Source organism: Cnephaeus nilssonii, assembly GCF_951640355.1.
Source record: "Cnephaeus nilssonii genome assembly, chromosome: 10".
Classification (NCBI taxonomy): domain Eukaryota; kingdom Metazoa; phylum Chordata; class Mammalia; order Chiroptera; family Vespertilionidae; genus Cnephaeus; species Cnephaeus nilssonii.
The window spans coordinates 71,927,220-71,948,948 of NC_137081.1; the positions used below are offsets into that span (position 1 = coordinate 71,927,220).

Below are 21,729 nucleotides of genomic sequence, written 5' to 3' on the forward strand. Positions count from 1 at the left end.
CTAATATTACTAAAAATAATTCTGGAAGCATACTAATTGACATATGACTTTGTGATCTAGTTGCAAAACTCAACCATTATTAAGAGCATTTTAAAATAAAGAATGCATTTTAAATTACCAATCTGTAGAACACACTGGATTTGTAAGTTGAAAATTATGACAAGGTATTTCAGCATTTCTGTCATGGTAATTTCTCAGTTATCTAAGATAAGTGAGGTACTGCACCTTTTAGAAAGTCAAAAAACTTAAAATACTGATGCAACTCTCTGAAAAGAAAGAAAGAGGTGGGGGAAGGGATGGAGGGAAGGAGGGAGGGAGGGACAAAGGAAAGGAAAGGAAAGGGGAGGGAAGGGAAGGGAAAGGAAGGGAAGGGAGGTAAGGGGAGGGAAGGGAAGGGAAGGGGAGGGAAGGGAAGGGAAGGGAAGGGAAAGGAAGAAAAGGGAAGGGAAGGGAAGGGAAGGGAAAGGAAGAAAAGGGAAGGGAAGGGAAGGGAAGGGAAGGGGAGGGAAGGGAAGGGAAGGGGAGGGAAGGGAAGGGAAGGGAAGGGGAGGGAAGGGAAGGGAAGGGAAGGGAAGGGAAGGGAAGGGAAGGGAAGGGAAGGGAAGGGGAGGGAAGGGGAGGGAAGGGAAGGGAAGGGGGAAGGGAAGGGAAGGGGAGGGAAGGGGAGGGGAGGGGAGGGATGGAAAGGGAAGGGAAATGAAGGGAGAAAGAGAATAATGTCAATTGAATTTCAATTTTTATATAAGGTCCATCCAAACGGAAAAGTTTGGTGTTTGGAAAATGATATGTAGGCCCTAGGTGGTTTGGCTCTATGGCAGTGACTAGAGCACCAGCCTGCTGACTGAAGAGTCCCAGGTTTGATTTCGGTCAAGGGCACATGCCCGGGTTGCGAGCTCCATCCCCAGTGGAGGGAGTGCAAGAGGCAGCCAGTCAATGATTCTCTCTCATCGTTGATATTTCTCTTTCTTTCTCCCTCTCCCTTCCTCTCTGAAATAAAAAAATGGTGTGGAGGAGAGGCGTGCCAGATATTTTTTTATTGGAGGGTGATGTCTCCAACTGTTTGCATGGGCACAAGCTGTGTTATAAGGAGATGCCTCTAATTACATGTAACAGTGCTAAATCAGGGAACATGGAATAGGAGGAGTTGCAAGAAGTTGTAAACCTTTTCCCAAAGATTCTAACTCCCTTTGTTCACTGACTAAGGTCATTAAATATAATGAAAATACCAATGCACATTGAAAGGGTTATTAGCTATGTAAATGTCATATTATTTCAAATATGAGCAAAATTGACCAAATAATGACTCTATTAGAAAATACTTATCATCAGACATTTACACTTTGAGAAATTTGCCTTAATAAGTCTGAAAAGAGATAAACTGATCTTCCTAAGGTAGGAAGGTAATTTTTATTCTGTAGTGAAGTGCAGTGGTTTTGAATGGTTGTGAATATTCCCTGAACTCGGGCAGGAGTTATTTGCCCTATAAGAAAGATGGATCCTTTAGGGCGCGTTTTTAAATCTGCATTTCTGCTTACAGTGAAGGATTCCATAATCATTGGACCTCGGAGTAATTGAGAATACACTGCCTCTGTCGGCCTAACTACTGCTAACTGGCACGCAGATTTACCTTTCTTAACCACCTCTGAGTAGTCATACTGATGTTTTCTGGCCATTACTGTGAAAGTATCTAAAACTTAGCTCATGGAATTGAGCAGATCTAGTGTCCTACGACTGCTTAGGTTCCACTTGAAAAAGCTCATCTGACTCTTCTGGAATTATTTTGAAGAATATTAAACTAAGGATGATAAAATATTCATTGTATTTTAATTTTACAAGTTTGAAAGGAGTAGATATTAATGTTTGATTTATGCTATTTGTATATGCTAAAATTAAGGAGCATAAAAATATACTCAGCATTTGTGGGGCATTGGAGATGTATTTTACTATAGTCACAACAGAAATATATCCATGAAGGATTGTGTCTTCTCTTTTTTTACTTTGCCCTTATCTCTTTTATATTATCATATTTTAAAATGGAGAGGAAATTATATGGTACCAAGGAATCATAAAATTGCAAATATATAGGAAGAACCGAAAAGTGCAACAAAATAATGCATTTGTCCTAATGCTTCCAAAGCAAATATTTGTCAAGCCTCTAAGTGCCAAGGACTGGACTAGATTTCAGAGGTAGTTCAATAGGTGAGACAGACACAGTGCCTCTTCTCATGAAGCTGAGGTTCTAGAGGGCACACAGCCATAAACCACTGATTCTGTGAAGGAAGCCAAAGAGGGCCAAGTATAGAGAACGGCAGGGGAGAAGTGAGGTCAGAAGTCACTTCTCTGAGATGATGATAATTAAACTGAAACTTGAAGGCTTAAAAAGAAAAGGAGAGGCTCATGGGGTTTCAAACCCATGGAAGGGCAGGTAGAAAAACCCCGGAACACATTCAAGAGGTTGGTAGAACCAGTGTTCTAGTACCAAGGAGACAGCGGTACACAGTGAAGATGAATATGCAGAACCAAGATGAAAGGCAGCCTCCTGAAGGTCACTGGAAGGATCACCTTTACTTAGGAATGTGAGATTTTCTTCATGATTTTTTTTTAGTATATGTGCTACCAAAGCAAGAACTTCATTGTGATTTTGAACATTACAATTTATGAAAGTGCTTATGGAGAAGGCATCATAATCATAAAAAGTATATATACACTCACATCCTATATAATAAAATGCTAATATGCAAATTGTCCCCTCAACTGGGAGTTCAACTGGGAGTTTGACCAGGGGACAGGGTCAGCCTGCCAACTGCCCCCGGCCCCTCCCCCTGGCCGGCCCCACCCCTGATGGGCCCCCCCCCACCCTGATCAGGGGTGGGGCTGGCCAGGCAACCAACCTCTCGCACCTCCTCCCCCCAGTTGGCCCAGCCCAATTGGCCCCAATTGGGGTGGGCTGGCCGGACCCCACCTGTGCACGAATTCATGCACTGGGCCTCTAATTTATACATATATATATATATATATATATATATATATATACATATATATATATATATATATACTAGAAGCCCAGTGCATGATTTAATCATGCACGTGTAAGCTGTCTGTCCGCTGGTCGGCAGCTCCGAAGTCCCTGGGCCCCTAGGGCAAGGCAGGGCGGGGGCGTGGTCCTCCTGCGGCCGGAGCCCAGACCAGGGTCTTGCCTTTGCCTCCCGCCCAGGAAGGCTGGGGCCGCCGCCAAGTGATCCTGCGGCCCAACTGCCGCCAGACTCCTCCCTGGGGAGCCGCGCCACCCGTCCACCTCCCCCCACCCCTCCCACCCCCCGCCGCCTCCAAACCTCCAAAACGCCGGCTTGGCTCGCTGCCCCAGAGGCCTGTCTGTGCCCAGCACAGCCATGGCGCAGACGCTGAGCTCGCGTCGCCGCTGGCAACGCGAGCTCAGCGTCCTGCCGGCCCAATCACCACCCCAGCCACCCCGAGTCCCGCCCCCTGTGTCTCCCGCTGGCCCAATCATGGGCGTAGCGGAGTGATGGTAATTTAAATATTACCTTAAATATTACCTTTTTATTATGTAAGATATGTAAACTTAAGAGAAAATATAGCAACATGTCAAAAGAGGTCAGTTGTGGTGGTATAACTTACATTTATATTTTCTATGATAAATGTAACCAATAAGCAAAAGGTTCTCTTCTTTTGACCTCCATAATGCAATTCTTCTGGTTTCCCTCTTACCCCTCTTGAAGTGGCAATGTCTTCTTAGTGAGATGCTTTTTTTCTCTCCTCTGGTTAACTCACACTCTTCTTATCACTACTTATACTCTTTCTTGGCAATCAGTAATTCCTGTCTCAGTTATCAACTCTATGCTGATTACCACTAAATTACTATCCTCAATCCTGGCTTGTTTTCTGAATTTGAGACATATATCCCACTGCACATTGCTATATGTATATGTATCTGTATATATCTATATCTATATCTATATCTATATCTATATCTATATCTATATCTATATCTATATCTATATCTATATCTATATCTATATCTATATCTATATCATCTATATCTATACCTATATCTATATCTATCTATATATCTATCAATATCTATATTCCACAGGAATTTTAGTCTCCATATATCCCAAAATGATCTCATCACCTTCCTCCACTCAACCAGGCAATTCCATACACCTTGTTTTGCCTTCCTATATATATTAGTGGCTTTTAAAAAAATCTATCTGGTTCCCCAAGCAACACTTAAGTGTTGCTCTTAATGTTTCTTCTCTCTAAAGTCAAGTCAGACAATATATCCAGTAGCTATTAGTTCCTAAGTGTTCTTCAACCTCACCCCTTTTTAAAAATTATTATTATTTTTTATTGATTTCAGAGAGGAAGGGAGAGGGAGAGATAGAAGCATCAATGATGAGAGAGAACCATTGACCAGCTGCCTTCTGCATGCCACCCACTGCGGATGGAGCTGGCAACCCCGGCATGTGCTCTTGTCTGGAATCAAACCTGGGACCCTTAGACGGATGCTCTATCTGCTGAGCCAAACCAGCTAGAGCCTCACCCGTTTTTTAAGCAGTACAATGCCTGGCTCATTGACAAAGCTTATGTAGCCCTTCAGCACACCCCTTCGCTGTCCTCTATGGCTTCATCTTCCACCCTTCTCTACTCTGCACTTCAGCCAGACTATTGTTCTATAATCTTTCCTCCTCCATGCCTCCACATTTCTCTTCCCAGATTAATTCAGTATCTCCTCCACCCATTGACCTGCATTCTCTTCCATGAGACTAAAGAGGACTCGCTCACAGGTCTCAAAGGCACACCAGTCCTCCTCCATTCTGGATCTAGTTGGATACTCCTTTATATTTCCAGAGCAATGAGACTTTCCCTAGGGAAGCGCTTATCGCACCATGTTAAATAAATGCACTTCTTTGTCATCTTCTAAACTATATCAAACAATGTGCGAGCAGGGACATCTGTATCCCCAGTGCAAAGCAGAGTGCATGCTGAGTGTGTGGGACATAGCAACACTTTAAATATGTTTGCTAAAATAAGAATTGAAACTATAGTCCCTATGATGTCCTAGGGACTGTGCTATCTGCAAGAGAAAGAGAGATAAACAGTTTAACCCATCAAATTACAAAGAAACTGATTTCTATAATATATTGTAAAACATGCAAACCAGAGGCATACACAGAGTTCTGTGACAATTTATTTTAATGAATTAATAAACCTGTATGTAGCACTTTCTATGTAATAAACATAATCTTATTCACACGAATAACTATGAGGTAGCTATTAATGATGACACTCTTTGTATATGTGTGTAAACTGAGACAAAGATAAATAATCTTCCTAATGTCATGTTGTTAGTAATCCAAGGTGTGACCAGAGGTAGCCTGGCTGCAGAATTTATTATCTCAGCTGCTTTGCTGTGCTGCCTGTCTCGGGGAAAGGGTCTCTACAACATAACAATTTAATAATGCAGTTTTTTTTCTAATAGAAAAGTATTGGATGATGAGGCTTCAGACCAATGTGGCCAAGAAAGACTCGCTCTATTTTACATGAGAAGGTCTTTGAGGTAGCCCCTTAATAAGTATAGAATGTGCTTTTTGAAATCATTTTAGAAAAATCCACCAATAATGCACTATTTAAAAATCTCCTGAAATATGAATTGTCATATGTTGCATTATGACATTTACTGCTATATATTCTACTTAAAAATATATACCTAATTTGATATATATCTATCTTATGAGTCCAAAAATACATGTGGCTGCTAACTGTTCCCATCAATATCAACTATTTTACATTTTTATACATTGCCAAACTGCTACCCTGCATTATTTATTGGCTACATTAAGCATTATTGCAGTTACCTTGCTTGGTTATATAAATATATTAGAAATCCAGGTCTTTAAACAAAGTGCTGTAATGTAAGGGATTGGAACTGCCATCTGTGATGGGAGAAAGAAGAAAAAGTTATTTGTTTGCTAGCATGCATAATTAACAGTCCTACCTTAAAGGAATAAAAAACCCTATGTAGATAAATATCCAATTTTCTAAATAACATATAATTGCATTGAAGGGAAGGTAACTTTATATACCTTAAAACAAGTATTGGTATGTTTAATACATGCCAATATATTAAAAATTTTAGCAGGAAAAAAAGATAAGTAATGAAGTAAGGCTATTTATAAAGTCATGATCAATCAGTTAAAGTCATTGTTTATGAAGAAACCAGCTGTTCACTGGCATTTACAATTTGTGAACAAATGTTAATTGCTATCCAATCTGCCAGATTCTCTACTTTTACTAATTACTAATAAGTTACATATTCATATAAAGTTCATTTTCGCAAATCCAAGTTTACTTTCCCAAAACCATATAATATCAAACTCACTGGGCTATATAATCCTGGTAACAGCATGAAAAAATAAAATGAGTTTTGCATTCTATAAACTGGCTAAAGAAGGCAAGCCATGTTTATTGTTTGTTTTGCATGGAAGAGATAGTTATTTGGTTGTTTTAGTCAAGTTATTTTTGAGCATTCATATTAAAATATTCTCTTATACATGACATCTCCTTAATAAAGACTTGTTGATATTTTGGTAAGGAATCTCCACCATGGACTATGGCACACAGATATTTTCTGGCTATAGCTATTAAAATGTATCTATATTTCTATTTTAAAGTCCCTAAGCAGCTGTTTATTGTGCTTAGTATTACAATTCATTTCTGCCACAGTATTTTTACACACATGTCCTTGAAAAGCAAATTCAAATATTTAACATTTCTTGAAGTTTTATTCCTGAATCATTCAAGATTTCCACATTAAATTTCAATTAGATTTTGCATTGCTGGTTTGTTTCTTCATTTAACCAGTGATTAGGCTAACTTGACTGAATCAACTAGATGCTTATTCCAAATAAATGAAGCCTTTGTCTCATGGGCAGTAGACATTTGTCTGTGGAAAGTTAACATTAGGTACTGGGTAGAGCTACTTAATACTCTCCTGTTGTCAGCAACACTTGCATTCAGTTTTCTTCTTGCATAAGTGACATACAACCCCAGGCATATCCCCAGGTGGATCACAGTATCACCAAGATCGACTCCTTCATGAAAAGAAAAGATTGGTTGCTCTTATTGCTAACCTAGAAATAGAGGACAGAGGTTCTCCGTTTTGCTTCTCCCCTATGCTCAGATGCATGAAAACTAACACTCAGTTTCTCAGATCACTTTTGAAGACCTATTCCATAGATCTTTTATTCCAGCTTGTAGATCGGTGATACAACCTAAGATCATTCTTGTTAGTATATCATAAATGGCACATTGCCCTGGCTAGTGTTTCAGTGTTTCTAGAGCCTCGGCCTGCGTACAGAAGGGTCCCAGGTTCAGTTCCCAGTTGAAGGGCACATACTTTGCAGGTTCGATCCCTACCCCGGTCAAGATGCAATCAATCCATGTGTATCTCACATTGATTTTTCTCTCTCTCTCTCTTTCTCTATCTCTCTCTCGTGCGCTCTCTTCCCCCTCCCCCTGCCTCCCTCCCTTCCACTCTAAGCCAAATTTGCAACATAAGCCAAATCTCCCAGATATGTTCAATTAAAACTATTCTGGAACTTGAGGAAGAGAATCCCCCTTGTCCCCTATTTTGTTGAATTAAACCAGGGGTCCTCAAACTTTTTAAACAGGGGGCCAGTTAACTGTCCCTCAGTCCGTTGGAGGGCTGGACTATAGTTTAAAAAAAAACTATGAACAAATTCCTATGCACACTGCACATATCTTATTTTGAAGTAAAAAACCAAAATGGCAAAACACCCGCATGTGGCCCGCGGGCCGTAGTTTGAGGACGCCTGAATTAAACTAACAGACCTTGTGTAGGTCTTCTTGTCTCTGTTTTATAGATGAAGAGCATAAGCCTCAAAAACATTTTTTTTAAAGTGACTTTATGTTTAATATCATATTTTAAAATACTTTTATATATCATTTGATATTTCAATGGCTAAATAATATTCAATGTGTCAAACCTCGGATTTTAAATTACCCATTTAAGGTCTCACTTTGCATAAGTTGTGGAACTGATACTTAGGCCTGTATCCATCCAATTTTAACACTGATGTCCCTTTTGTTTTGCCAGGCTTCCATCTGATTTGGCACATGTACTCCTGGCCAGAGACTATGTATAGATAGAGGAACAAAACTAAGGGTGGTAGTATGGCCAGTAAAATTGTGTAAATATGTAATTTACAAGGAGTTACCAGCATGTACTTACATCATTGCAAGTAATATGTGTGCTGTGATTCAGCATTTCTAACAGCAAGATACTTAACTGCAACATATAAGTGAACGATAGCTGAGGAAACATTTCCAACAGATCAAATATTTAATAGGAGAGTGATGTTTCATAATGTACTTCTGAACTAGGACTATAGATATTTGGCCTAGGCTTTACTTTTACTTTACGTCAATGGTCAAATGATTAGGTGTAATAAAGTGTTCAATTATATCAATCATTATTTTATTTATGTGTTTATGGACTTACTCATTTCTCTTTCAGGAAGCATTGCCATCATCGTGCCTCTGGTGCTCCTGGTGACTTTGATAACTACCTTAGTAATTGGGTTAGTGCTTTGTAAAAGAAAAAGAAGGTACGATGCAATGTTCTAGACTAGCAGTTCATAAATAAATTGCACAAATAGTTACTGAAACATGGATAACTTTTTAATTCGTTAAAACATAAATTATTTTAACTAAAATTCTGTTTTCAAACAATTTTATCCCTTTATTTTATTTCGAGTGATTATAATTCAGACAACCCTTCTCCCATGTAATGTTGATGAGATGTTTCTATTCATATATTCTAATAAAACTAACAAGGGGAAATATTAATTAAAACTTTAGTAGATTTTACATATGTGGTAGTTTTTCCTTGAAAACTCAAGAGTCTTTGAAAAGGATCATATTATATTATGAAAGATAGTAATGTAAATACAATGATATTGAATATGTATTATATATCAGAAATGGTTCATTTGTTTATTTTATATATTACTGGAAGTGTCATTTTAATATAGATGAATATGCAGTTATAAATATCCAGAAGGAGTGGGTTGTCTGTGGTTATCATCACAAACCAAGAGTGTGTGAGGCAGTTTTTGAATTATGTAAAAGAGGCTTTGGGGGGTTGAAGGCAATTTATTTTAAATTTTTTATCAATTTTTTAAGGGGTGTTTTTCATTAAAAAGGAAAAAACTAGAATTTTAAAAAAATAATTGATTAGTGAATATTTAGTTTCAACTAATGTGGAACTAGGTACTTAAGAGGAATATGTTCCAAGGGCATTTTTTATTATTCAATCTAACAAAAATAATAATAATCTAAATACTCTGGAAAAATAACACCACATTGTTATTTTTGTTCCTCTGTGACTTGATTTTTGAATGCATTTTTTATGAACTTACCATTAGTTATATTAAGATAATTCAATAAATCTACAAATATGATAGTTTCATACACGATGATTTAAACTCATACTTAAACAATGTTTGCATATTCTAGGACAAAAACTATTAGAAGACAACCTATTATCAATGGAGGAATAAACGTAGAAATTGGCAATCCATCTTACAACATGTATGAGGTGGATCATGATCACAACGATGGAGGTCTTCTAGATTCCGGTTTTATGATAGATCCAACAAAGGTAAGATGATGGGCAACGACCACTGACACTCTTGAGTCATAGCTCTGCAAAATGGTTCTAAATTTCAAGTGTTTCTTTTTTCTGAAGAAAGTTTAGGATGCACTAAATGTTATTGTCTCTTCTAAAGAAAAAAATAAGATTGCGGACTGCATTCACCTGAAGCATGAAATTAGTACAACATGTTTTGGAAAATACATACTTATTTATTCACTTAATTTATAAACATGTATAGTTTACTTAAAATAGCATCTTTCACTCAAACGTGTTGAGGTACCAGCACATCTAAATATACAGACTAATGTAAAAGTACTGCCTGAAGTACTTTTAATAATAAAAGTACAGTACTTTATTGTCAAAATAAGTACTTTATCTCTAATAGTGTTTAATTGCAGACTCATCTAAATAAAGTCCATGGATTTGTTTATAATCAAATCACTTTTTAAAAATATTTTTCTAAGTACTGTAATGTATTTTGAGACATGTCACTGATATATATAGTCTAAATAGCTACAGGGTTTTTTTTAAGTTTCTGTAAGCTTTTTGTATGTTCCTATTGGCACCTTTTAAGAGAAATAAATGATACAATATCCAGATAAACTTGCAAAGATTCACTTCACTGTATTATCTGAATATTTTCTATAATAATTATAGGATATTTTACTATGAATTAAGAACATCAATTTTATATTATAGATATTATTTTCTTAGCTTATTCATTAATTTGTTGAATATGTATTTTCTGATATGTAAAGGTACTATGTATAAAATATATCTTTGTATTACAAATAATCACAGTAATTAATCTGTGTCCAAGTGGTTTTACATTCATAGCAACAGTTATTCTCAAAGATGTTGAATTAAGTCCCATACATTTAATCTAGTTCAGAATCCAAGGGTATTAAAGTTATTATTCTTAATTAAGAATAATTTTATAGTTAGTATTAATTATTAGTTAAGTAACAAACTCCTACATTCGAAATTGTACATGAATAAAACCTTATAATCTAAGTCTCACTGTTTGCTACTTCAAATTTAAAGAGTATATATACCGAGAACATTGTTATTTGATAATTTATCTATGAAGGAGAAAGACATCATAAATAATGGATTTCTCATATTCTTTTAATTTTTCTTACAAATTAAAATATGGTACCTGTAAATGTAATATGAGCCAATGAGGACATATTAAAGCATACTTTATATAAGAAGGAGAATTCTCATTTTCTCCATTATTTTTATTTCTTGCGATAGAATTAAGCCAATTTTGGACACTTAAGGAAACTAGCTTCTTAGTATTCCATTTAAAAATGTTTCCACATTTACTCTAGGAAGATAAAACTATGCTTCAGTGTCCCTCAAATATCTTTTAATATACTTAGCACATAACACTCAATGAATATTTATTTAAGCACATAACACTCAATAAATATTTATTTACCAATTTGCTGACTGATTGACCAAAATTATATTAAATGTGTCTAGATGGTTGATTCTAGCTGTCTCCTGATGTTGAAAATATAAATATGAATTGTCGCCTAAGAGCTGCAGGTAATAGGTAGTCCTAATACAGATAAGCAATTTTGAAAATCAGAGAGCCAGCCACATGGAAGAACCTTAAGGATAAAATGTTTTTCATAGTACTCACTGTGTTACAATGCTTTGACATATTCATGATGTAACCAAATATATATAAATTGTATTACATAAAGAAGATTTTGGTAGAAATCATTCTTATTGTTCTAAAAATAGATAAAATTTCTACTTAATAATACCTTATAATAAAAAGAAATGAAATGGTTAATAAAGTTATTTTTAAAAGACTTGCCTATGGAGGCAATCACAGAATAGTTTGAAGAGTTCAAAAAAGGGAAATTAGTATTTACCGATTTTATCTTGAAATTCATTCAATCCTTACTTAGATTGTTTTAAGTATCTTCTAAATAAGACCCTCTTTTTTGGGGGGGTGGGAATAAAGAGGTGATATTGACCTAAATTTATATTTAAAATATTTTCCTGATACCCTTGACGTTGTCCCAAATTTTATGATCATTCATTAAGAGTTGCTAGTTAAGATTTTTAAAATATGTATATTCATTAAAATTTTCATCTAGTTTTTTTCCTTGAGGGTCACCAATAAATACTCTAGTATGCATATGAGTGCATCAGATTGGCTAATTCTACCCTTAGACTCCAAAGAAGTCTCAAGTTAGTACTCTTACATGAAGACTTGGTGCGCCAATTTATTACTAGTTAATCTGTTTAGACTAACAGAAATCCAAAAATACAGATGTTTCTTTTATGATATATTAAACTTATTTTTTTTCTGTAAAAATATGCAGTGGTGATGAATCTTTAATTAGAAGATGTCAGATACTTGAGTGTCCAGAATGGGCTATTGTCAGAAATTTTCAAAGTGACCAAACCTGAAGTCAGGGAGGCTGGTGTATTCTTCACAGTGCTGTTAGCAAAGATGTGATTTTATTGTGGAGGATAAAATTAAATTAATCTGGACATAATAGAAATGTCAACCTATGGATCAAATATTTAATATCAATAGTCCTTAAAGTATTAAAGCTACCATGAGTACATTGTTCATGCCCCAGGATTGATGAATATTTTTATGTTATTCTTATGACTTAACATGAGTTTATGTCAATGAAAAGAGTTCCATATTAGATGAGAAACTAAAATTCTCTGTTTGCGTACAGGGCAGATATATAGGGGGCGTGTCCAGTGCTTTCAAGCTTCCACACACAGCACCACCCATCTACTTAAACTCTGATTTGAAAGGACCACTAACTGCTGGGGTGAGAGAAGCAAATTCATTATTTCATATCCATTCCATCACAGAACCTCTCATAATCAAAGTCTATTACTAGATTTAGGTAGGGGCTTGCCTTTAATAGAGTTTTTAATTAACCAAGAGATTTGAAAACAGCATTAGAATTGGAACTTACATTATGTATCCTGCCTATGAAAGATTACATGTAATACATGTTATTTCAGGCAAGCTATTAAGTAGAAATATTTTTTCTGCTGAGTTTGAACATGTTATAGAACTTTAACAATAAACACGAGGCTTTGCTATTCTTAGAAATCTCTAGCTAGAAATTTAAACTGAATAATCTAAACTTAAAATTTTATACATTTCTTAAGATATTTTATTCAATATATACAAAGTTGATATCCAGTTAAATAAAAGTATACTACAAACAAGGCTTCATATTGAGAAATCAGAAATTGTCTAATAAAAGCATTCTTTTTTTTTTTAATTAAGTAGCTAGCTTTTAGAGAAAAGCACTCTGTCTAAAGTCATGTGGTTTATGTTAGAAGAGGGATAAAATAAGGGTATCAAGTCTCCCATCAACTGTTTTTCATTATCATTTTTATCATTTTTGTCAATTGCATGGCTCAAAGATTATAATGTTTCTTTGTTGTAACTAAGGTGTAATGTTCTGCTTTTGGAAAGACAAAGGAAACAAACAGAAAAAACTAAAACACTAGGCAATGATTTCTTGTGTTGAGTTACAGTTAGTAAAATATGAACATTTGTATATCTTTTTCAAATGAAAGGGATCATTTCTGCATGTTTCAATTCTACTTCAATATGCTCTAAGTAACTGTGCAATCTAAGATGACTAGGTACTCCTCAATTCCTTGAAAGACTACAAAAATATTTCCAGTGATAAGTACATCTAGGAAGATAAAACTATGTAAATTCTTTGAAGCAAAAATATTGTCTTTATTTTAAAATCTACTCCATCAATGTATTATATTTTTCTTTTTCTTTGTTTTCTTGCTTTTAACTTCATATTGAAAAATTATCAGCACTGAGCAATTAGATGACTTTCTGTAAACACATTTTTCCTGCCGCTGCCACAGCAATAAGGAGGGAAGCATATGGACTGGAAATAACACATTAGTTTCATGTTTTGTGCTTTTAAATAAAATCTCAGTGAATATAGAGTTCACAATGATTTCTTTGGAACTTTAATATTTATGTCAAATGTCCCATTAGGTTCACAAGTTACCTGAAAAACATGCAATTATGATTTTATCTAATACCATGCTAAAGTCAACAAAAGCCTATACACACAAATTAAATTACATTGAAATCATTACTATTTAGTAAATTAAAAGTATTGCATATAAATGTTGTCAGCATTAAAAGACAGGCATCCTAGAAAATAGCTAATTAATGTGGTGAACACTGATAATAAAATTGTACTTACCTGTTGTTGTTTTTTTCCCTCAGCCAACAAATTACTCCAATCCAGTGTATGCAAAATTATACATGGATGGGCCAAACTGTCGAAACTCCTTAGGAAGTGTTGACGAAAGGAAAGAACTGCTTCCAAAGAAAATAGAAATTGGAATAAGAGAGACAGTGGCATAATCAGTGATGCCTTTTATATACTGTAAAAATGTATAAAATATAAGGATTACTTTTGTATGTTCCAACAGTATTATACTTGTTTTGGCATCAGCATTACCTCTTTCTTTATCTTTTCCCTGGTTAATCGTTTTCTGAGTTTTATTTTTTGCTGATGACCATTGATTGACCATTTGTATGGTATTTTTATGAAACAAGAACTGCACTACAGTACAATTTACAAAAATGCTGCTGATATGACACCCCTTTGAATTTGTTAAAATTAAAAACAACATATTCCTTTGTAGTGTGAATATGAGCAATCTATTTTATATGAACTTTTTTGGTTCTACTTAATCCACAGAGTGAGTCTCTACACTTTTTCATTATATGATCTGAAAGCTGTAATACAATGTCATTTTACTTTTATGTTTCAATTGGTAAAAGAATGATAAAAAGGTCAACTCTCTTCTTTGCGCCCATTAAGATTGATTCCTACTTCTGAAAATATATAGCCCTCACAAGTTCAGCATCTCCTGTTTTGAAATTAGCCTTAGATTGCCAAGTGATAGATGAGAATTTTGAGAAAAAATCTTTGAAAATATATAAAATGAATAATTTGCATGAACACATATGACTACATTTTCCAAAATTTAGTGAACTATATGAGATATACTAAACATATACACCCCGCAACCAATAGTTATATTTAGGTGGTAGAACATAGCAAAAATATAACCCAAAGTAAAAAAAACATATTGCTATGTGATAAGACCTTGTTTTCTCCCTCAGTCCTGAGGTAAATAGCCAGCCTAGAGCACAACAGGGTATTGGTTGCTCACGTCTTAGAAATTTCTTCCCAATCATGTGCATTTTGTGGAAGAGTAACCCAACCCCTTACCACACAGAACACTAAAGAATAATATATAAGCACACAAATTGATGACAGAATTTCAATTATGTGAATGCATTTTCTTTTCTAGGTCAAAAAGAAGAAGCAAAACAGTCATTATGGTGTAGAGTAATTGATAAATATTTTCAATATACAGTATGACTAATTCATTATTTTCCCTATCAAAAATATATTCTTAAAGGACTTGCCCAGTTATAGGATAATTAATTATCTGCTCATAATCGAAGGTGGAAGGAATAAATGCTGACCAGTTTCCCTGGTACCCTGGTTTCTTTTTGTTATGCAAAAACACATGGACCCCATTCACTTGTTTCTTTGTTTTCAATTTTTAATTGAAACAAGTACGATTTATTTAAGTTGTATAAAAAAGGATAGCATTTTTATACAAATATCTTTAAAGGCACAAAAGATTTATTCACAAGGTATGGAGGGCTTTTTGTTCCTCTGATAGACATGACTGACTTTTAGCTGTCATAATGTATTAACCTAACAGATGAAATATGTTTGTGGTTGCTCTTATCCCTTTGTACAAGCATTAAAAAAAAAACTGCTGTTTTATAAAGAGACTTTTTGTTGTACTATGTGCATGCATACTACCTATTTCTAAACTTTGCCATATTGAGGCCTTTATAAACTATTGATTTATGTAATACTAGTGCAATTTTGCTTGAACAATGTTATGCATATCATAAACTTTTTCAGGTTCTTGTTTAAGTACATTTTTTAAATTGAACAGTATTTTTCATTTTGGTTATAATAGTCATTTTGCCTATGTTTCTACAATGAAGTGTTAAATACTTTATAAAAAATTGTTGACTGACTTATTTAAATGAAATTCTACATATTTAAGTATGTGTGTTGGGTAGTTTTTAAAAATAAGAAAATTCCTATCTTTTTTGGAGTTTAATGTTCCTAGAAAATTATTTTAGTAAACAGGAGACATAATGTTTATTATATCCTTAGAACATATTCCCTGGAGTAAGATTAATTTTATTACATCATTTTTAAAAGCACAGTAGAGAAGGCATTTTCCTTCTTCTTGAATCAGAAACATTTCCTTACTTTTTCCTTTTCTCCTGTCTTATATTGCTCATCTTAGACTTCATGTTTCAAAGACGGGTTACATACACAGTCGATGACAATCATGTTGAAATAAGCCAAAGCTCTCAGTGACCCTTCCCATTTTAAAAGGTGAACTTTATGGAACACTCAGATTCCATTAGATGTTGTTTGGACATTTATTTGTAAGTGGAATGGTTATTGGTGTACCTACTTGGAGTATCAGACTAGAAATGCACATGAGGGTCTGATTTACTGGTGCTGTCACTGAGTTATGTTATCTGAAGAGGCCTTTTTGCATTAGAGCTTTATGACTGTAACTAAAAGTATTATTTGAAAGAAACAGAGCTCACATATTGGAATGACCTTGATACAACTAACATTAGCATACATATCTAGCAAATCACATATGACATACAATAAACCAACCAAGACTCAGGGTCAGGCATCTGTGACCTTATTCTCAGTAAAGAACTGGTTAAAGCCATAGTCAAGAAAGCTTAGGATGTGCTTCTTAACCCCTAGGCCCTATTTACATTTTTATGGGCCTTATTTCCACATTATGCTTCACCACCTCAGGCTGGTTCATTCAAGACCACCTCAGAGTTCAGAGTTCTGTTTGCACCTACTTTGCATTTAGTCTTTATAAGACAAAGACATTTTTTCCAAGTACTCTATTTATATTGTTCTAGCTCTTCCTATTTCAAATTTCTTTTGAAAAATTTATATAAATGCTAGAAATTCAGGTGCATAATTCTTCTACTCGTGACCATTCTATATACATGCCATCACCAAAATACTCAATAAAATGTGAATTCAGGCTTCAATTGACATATTTTCTAAAAATGAATGGTTCCTGGTAAACTCTCCTTCTTACCCAAATGCCTTTCCATCCAAAGGAAGGTTTGTCATCCTCCTAATATTTTGGGCCAGGTAATTCTTTGTTGTCCTTTATAGGGTAGGATACTTAGCAGGATTCCTTGCCTCTATCCATTAGTTACTACTGGCACCACTCAGAGTTGCAACAACCAAAACCAATTACAGACATTTCCAAATGGAGAACAAAACCATTGTTGCTAAGAACTGCTGATCTAGGGCTGTGTTCTGTCTTCCACTGTTAAATGTCAGTGAGCTGGAACAGCTGAGTCAATAAAGAGATCCCCCCCTCATCATCAAATTCACAACATTCCAAGTTTAGATTTTAATTCTTTAATGCTGATGATGCATGAGTTGATAGTAAACTGCTTATGTCATAAAAAGTTAATACTAAGGGAAAATGTTTTATTTAGAAACTGATATGGCTTTACACAAATTGGGCCATTTTCTTTTATGTCATTGTGTTTTATTTGTGGCCATTTTATATCTTGATCATATTTTGTTTTGTGTTTGAGTTCATTATGCTTGTTTTGTTGGTTCTTGAGGTTGAGATTTAAGCTTTTACTTTGCTTCTAGGAATGCTACTTTCCATTTTTATAATGATTCAAATATGAAGACATTCAATGCTCAATGTATGTTACAGCTGTTATAATGAACTAGTATAGAACACAAAATACCCATAATTTCCAAATCCCTAACAGAGAATATTGGTATATGTGATAAAGGAAATAGAAAACATATATATTGCTAATTTTTCTTTATCCTCTTTAATCTCCATATCATCATAATGATACTGGATGTAAAATCTTATTTCTCTCTAAAAATATATTATAATATTATTTATAGATTCAACTCTTTCTTAAAAGATTAAAATAGAAAAGATTAAGAATCCTGCAGAGTTGAGAACAACAAAGCTAACCATTTTTTTAAAGAAGCTTTCTCCACATTATGTCCCATTCTAGTTATTGTCAGAGTTTTTAAGGATGACTTTCTCAATATTAGATGACATATTTAAGTTTATTGTAGATTCGAGTCATTATTTAAATTAGAAGCCTTTAATTATAGATTGCAGAAAAAAACCTCAAACACATCTTTGTGATGACAACCATGTAATATAGCACACAAAAAATTATTTTCCATCTATTTTGAATGTAGTAGAAGAACAACAACAAAAAGAGACAAAAATGGTTCATTTTTCAATTTTGCTGCCAAATCGATTGCTGAGTTAACATTTCCAGAACATTAACTCATCCAGAAAAATATAAAGATAACTAAAAGTACATGAAAGCAGTTTCATTCAGAAAAAAATAAGTTTTTGTGTCATCATATCCATAGTCCCAGGGATATGCACTTTATTCCATACTGTGCATGTATCTAGCCCCTCAGCCCCCCAAAAAAAGAGAGAGAGAAATAAATGAAATGAGTTCTCCAGTTTAACTTTTTCACATAGATATCATACTTATGTGACTGCTATTTATTCTGAAAAGTAGTTTCTAGTGAATCCAATCATTTTTTGTATCCAGAGTGATAAAAAAAAAATCAAAAGAAAAATTGGTACTAAAGATGGCCTATTTGATAAATTCTATACTTAAAATGTGTTCATTCTCTCTGATGGATAGTCTGCCCCTTCCGCATATGGTTTGTAAGATATCAGCGAACTTAAGCAATGCAATCCTGACGCTGTAGTCATCTGTTCACTCCAAGATAATTTTTAACTGTAGTTTCTTATGCAGTTTTAATACATAAATTATGAGCCTCCTGATTTCCTGCTTATTAATGCTGTAGTGGCTTGAGAAGCCAATAATATGTGTTCTAACCTTTCACAATATAAGGTCAATAATGAAAACCTTGCATATCTTATTCAGGTAACATAAAAATTTATAAGTTAGAAATTATTTTTCACATACAGAGTAAATGTAAAATATAGTTGTGAACAAAATGTAGGAGTTAAAGTTTACAATGACTTGACTAATGAGATACAACATTTCTCAAGGAACAGTGTCAAAATTAGGTAGGAGGGCAATAACTGGATAACATTTCAAACTGGAGTAACTTCCATCTCTGCAGTCTACAAGTCAATGGTATGTTTGTGGAAATCTATATAAATACACAACAACACACACATACACTCACATGTCCTCACAAACTGTTTTTGGCAACTCACTGATTATGAAAATGGCATTTTCTATTTTATCTGAAATTCAATCATGTTTAGCTTCTCTGGCTTATAATTTTAGAAATCACTACCCTTATCCAAGTGGTAATTCACCTCAACTTTTTATTTCTTTATATAAAATCATTACATATTTCCCCATTTGCTTTTCTTTTTCTTCTACCCAAAATGACATTACAGGAAGCCAATATTCCTCTTTCCCTACTTTATCATAGTTATATTGATTATTTTTACTATAACATATATAGTAATTTTAGAAAACTGAGAAAATAAATGTAAAAAAGGAAGAAAAATTACCACTTAAAAAACTAGAGAGAATAACTTATAATTTTAGAGAATTTTCTTCAACTGTTTTAGAATCATGCTTAAATTTAATGTTTCTATTATGCTTTTAAAATGTAAAATTATAACATTAAAATATTTGATTTGTCTTTCAGGGGCTTTTATTGTTTTTGCTCAGTTTCATATTTTTTGTATATAAAATCAATATTCCTTAGTTTTATTTTTCTCTTTTGATTTAAAAGTTATTTCATTATGTGTTCCATTGGTAAAAACTTTCAACTTTGAAAAATACTCTAATAATGAAATCAAGAATTTAAAAATGTCTTTTTCCCACTAAGATGAGGAATTTAACATTTTTAGATTTCCCTAATCTAACTCAACCTCATTGTCTTTGATGACATATTTTGTGGTTCTAGTTTGGCAATATTTTAATGGAAGAATTATTTATATTTTTTTACTTCTCTTCATCAATTATTTGGAATATTTTCAACTTTTATACTTACTATTTCTCTTTTTTAAACTCATCATTACTGTATAATTTTTTCTTTTTTTTATTTTGATTGAGGTCTTATTTTATTGGTATATTTCATCATGTATATGTATGAAAAGTATTTCTCTGTGGTATATTTGCTGAGCTTTTGTACATATTACAAATTTTTTTAAGATCTTCAAATATGAATGTCAACTCAAATGAGCATACATTTCTGAGGCTTTTCCTTCTCCAATATTTAAAGTTGAAACTGCCTCACAGACTTTGGGTATTTAATGTTAAAGATAAGTCTGATACCAAACAGATTTTAATTTATTTGTAACATTTCTCCCCAACCTAAAAATAAATTAAAAAAACACAAGAAAATGAATCATATAATTTAAATATTATGCTAAATATATGCACATGTTTTTATTAATTTTGTCTACTTACTCTTGGCATTGAAACAGGATCAGTTGCTAGATTTCTGCTCAACAACTTCAGTACTTGAGTTCTAGCTAAGAAAGAACTCAGAGCAGGACTCAAACTCTAAGAGAAAGTTTATTTAGAAGCCTCACAGAGGTAGAAGAGAGCCTTACAAGAAATGGGCCGAGGAAACAAGTTACAGAAAGGAAAGAAGGGCCCTGGGAGCTATGGGGAAAGAGTCCTGAGAGAAGTGGGTGGGAAAAGGCACAGGCGTGCTCCATAGAGAGAGTCACATGGGGTCCTCTGTCCTTAGGGCTTTTATTTGGAGGTCTCAGGGGAGGATCTCAATAGAATATTCATCAGCTTTCCAGGTGTGTCCCCTCAGAGTCGTGGACTCCACTGATTGGTCAGCTCCAGGGCAGGGGGTTCATTTGTCATCTAAGTTGGTCCGAAATCAGCCATGGCATCACTCACTCGTCTGGTTTCGCTGCTTTTCTGGGCCTGGAGCTGAAACCCAGCTGAGGCCTAGATGTCATCTCCACAGGTAAATGCTTAAGGGAGGGGTTGTTCAAGGGATTGTAAGTGGGTAAAACTACAATCCCTTGAACAACCCCTCCCTTAAGCATTTACCCACTGCTAGGCACCCGGGGCTGTCAACCCTGGGGATCCTCTGCACCTGGCATATGGTTCCTTCTCTGCTCAAGGCTGTCTAATTGCCTACTACAATCTCTTAGGCTAAATATGCCCACATCTTCTTTTTTTAAATATATCTTATTGATTTTTTACAGAGTGGAAGGGAGAGGGAGAGTTAGAAACATCGATGAGAGAGAAACATTGATCAGCTGCCTCCTGCACATCCCCTACTGGAGATGTGCCCACAACCAAGGTACATACCCTTGACCGGAATCAAACCTGGGACCCTTCAGTCTGCAGGCTGACACTCTATCCACTGAGCCAAACCGGTTAGGGCTATGCCCACATCTTTTTATTAATTTTTTTCTACTTACTACAATCTGTTTTTAGCAGGGTAATTAGTTTCTTTAGACGTCTTTATTACTTCTTTTACTTCAATTGTTTTCTTTTAATACACACAAACACCTACAGTGCTTAGTTTATTTATTTTCTTTTTTCTTTACTACATCCATCATTTTAATAATTTTTCTTTTTATCCTATATTCCTGAAAGATTTTAAAATCCCTGGCCTGCATTCCTTATTTACTTTTTACCGCTGCAGACTCAATTGAGTTTGCATGTGTGAGTGTGTGTGTGTGTGTGTGTGTGTGTGTGTGTGTGTGTGTTTGCATACCTATCCCTCAGCAATGAGTCCTTTCTTATTTTATTCAGTTTCCTTTTTAATTTAGGTGGTTTTTTTTCCTGTTTATTGATTTTTCTTCTCATAGTTTTTTGCTGAGCTTTCATCATAATCTGTTTTTTGTTTCCTAGTCATGATACCAAC

At 34.5% G+C, this 21,729-nt stretch overlaps 1 protein-coding gene across 1 annotated transcript in view; it reads left to right on the forward strand.

Annotated features, from left to right (window-relative positions):
* LRP1B (LDL receptor related protein 1B) overlaps positions 1-15,752 on the forward strand; it is a 1,721,287-nt gene extending 1,705,535 nt beyond the window's left edge. Inside the window, exons 88-91 of the mRNA XM_079782447.1 lie at positions 8,558-8,648; positions 9,559-9,703; positions 12,412-12,510; positions 13,959-15,752. Of these exons, the coding sequence (XP_079638573.1) occupies positions 8,558-8,648; positions 9,559-9,703; positions 12,412-12,510; positions 13,959-14,099 (476 nt within the window). The 3' untranslated portion in view covers positions 14,100-15,752. The remainder of the gene's footprint in view (positions 1-8,557; positions 8,649-9,558; positions 9,704-12,411; positions 12,511-13,958) is intronic.
* Positions 15,753-21,729: the final 5,977 nt, after the last annotated feature.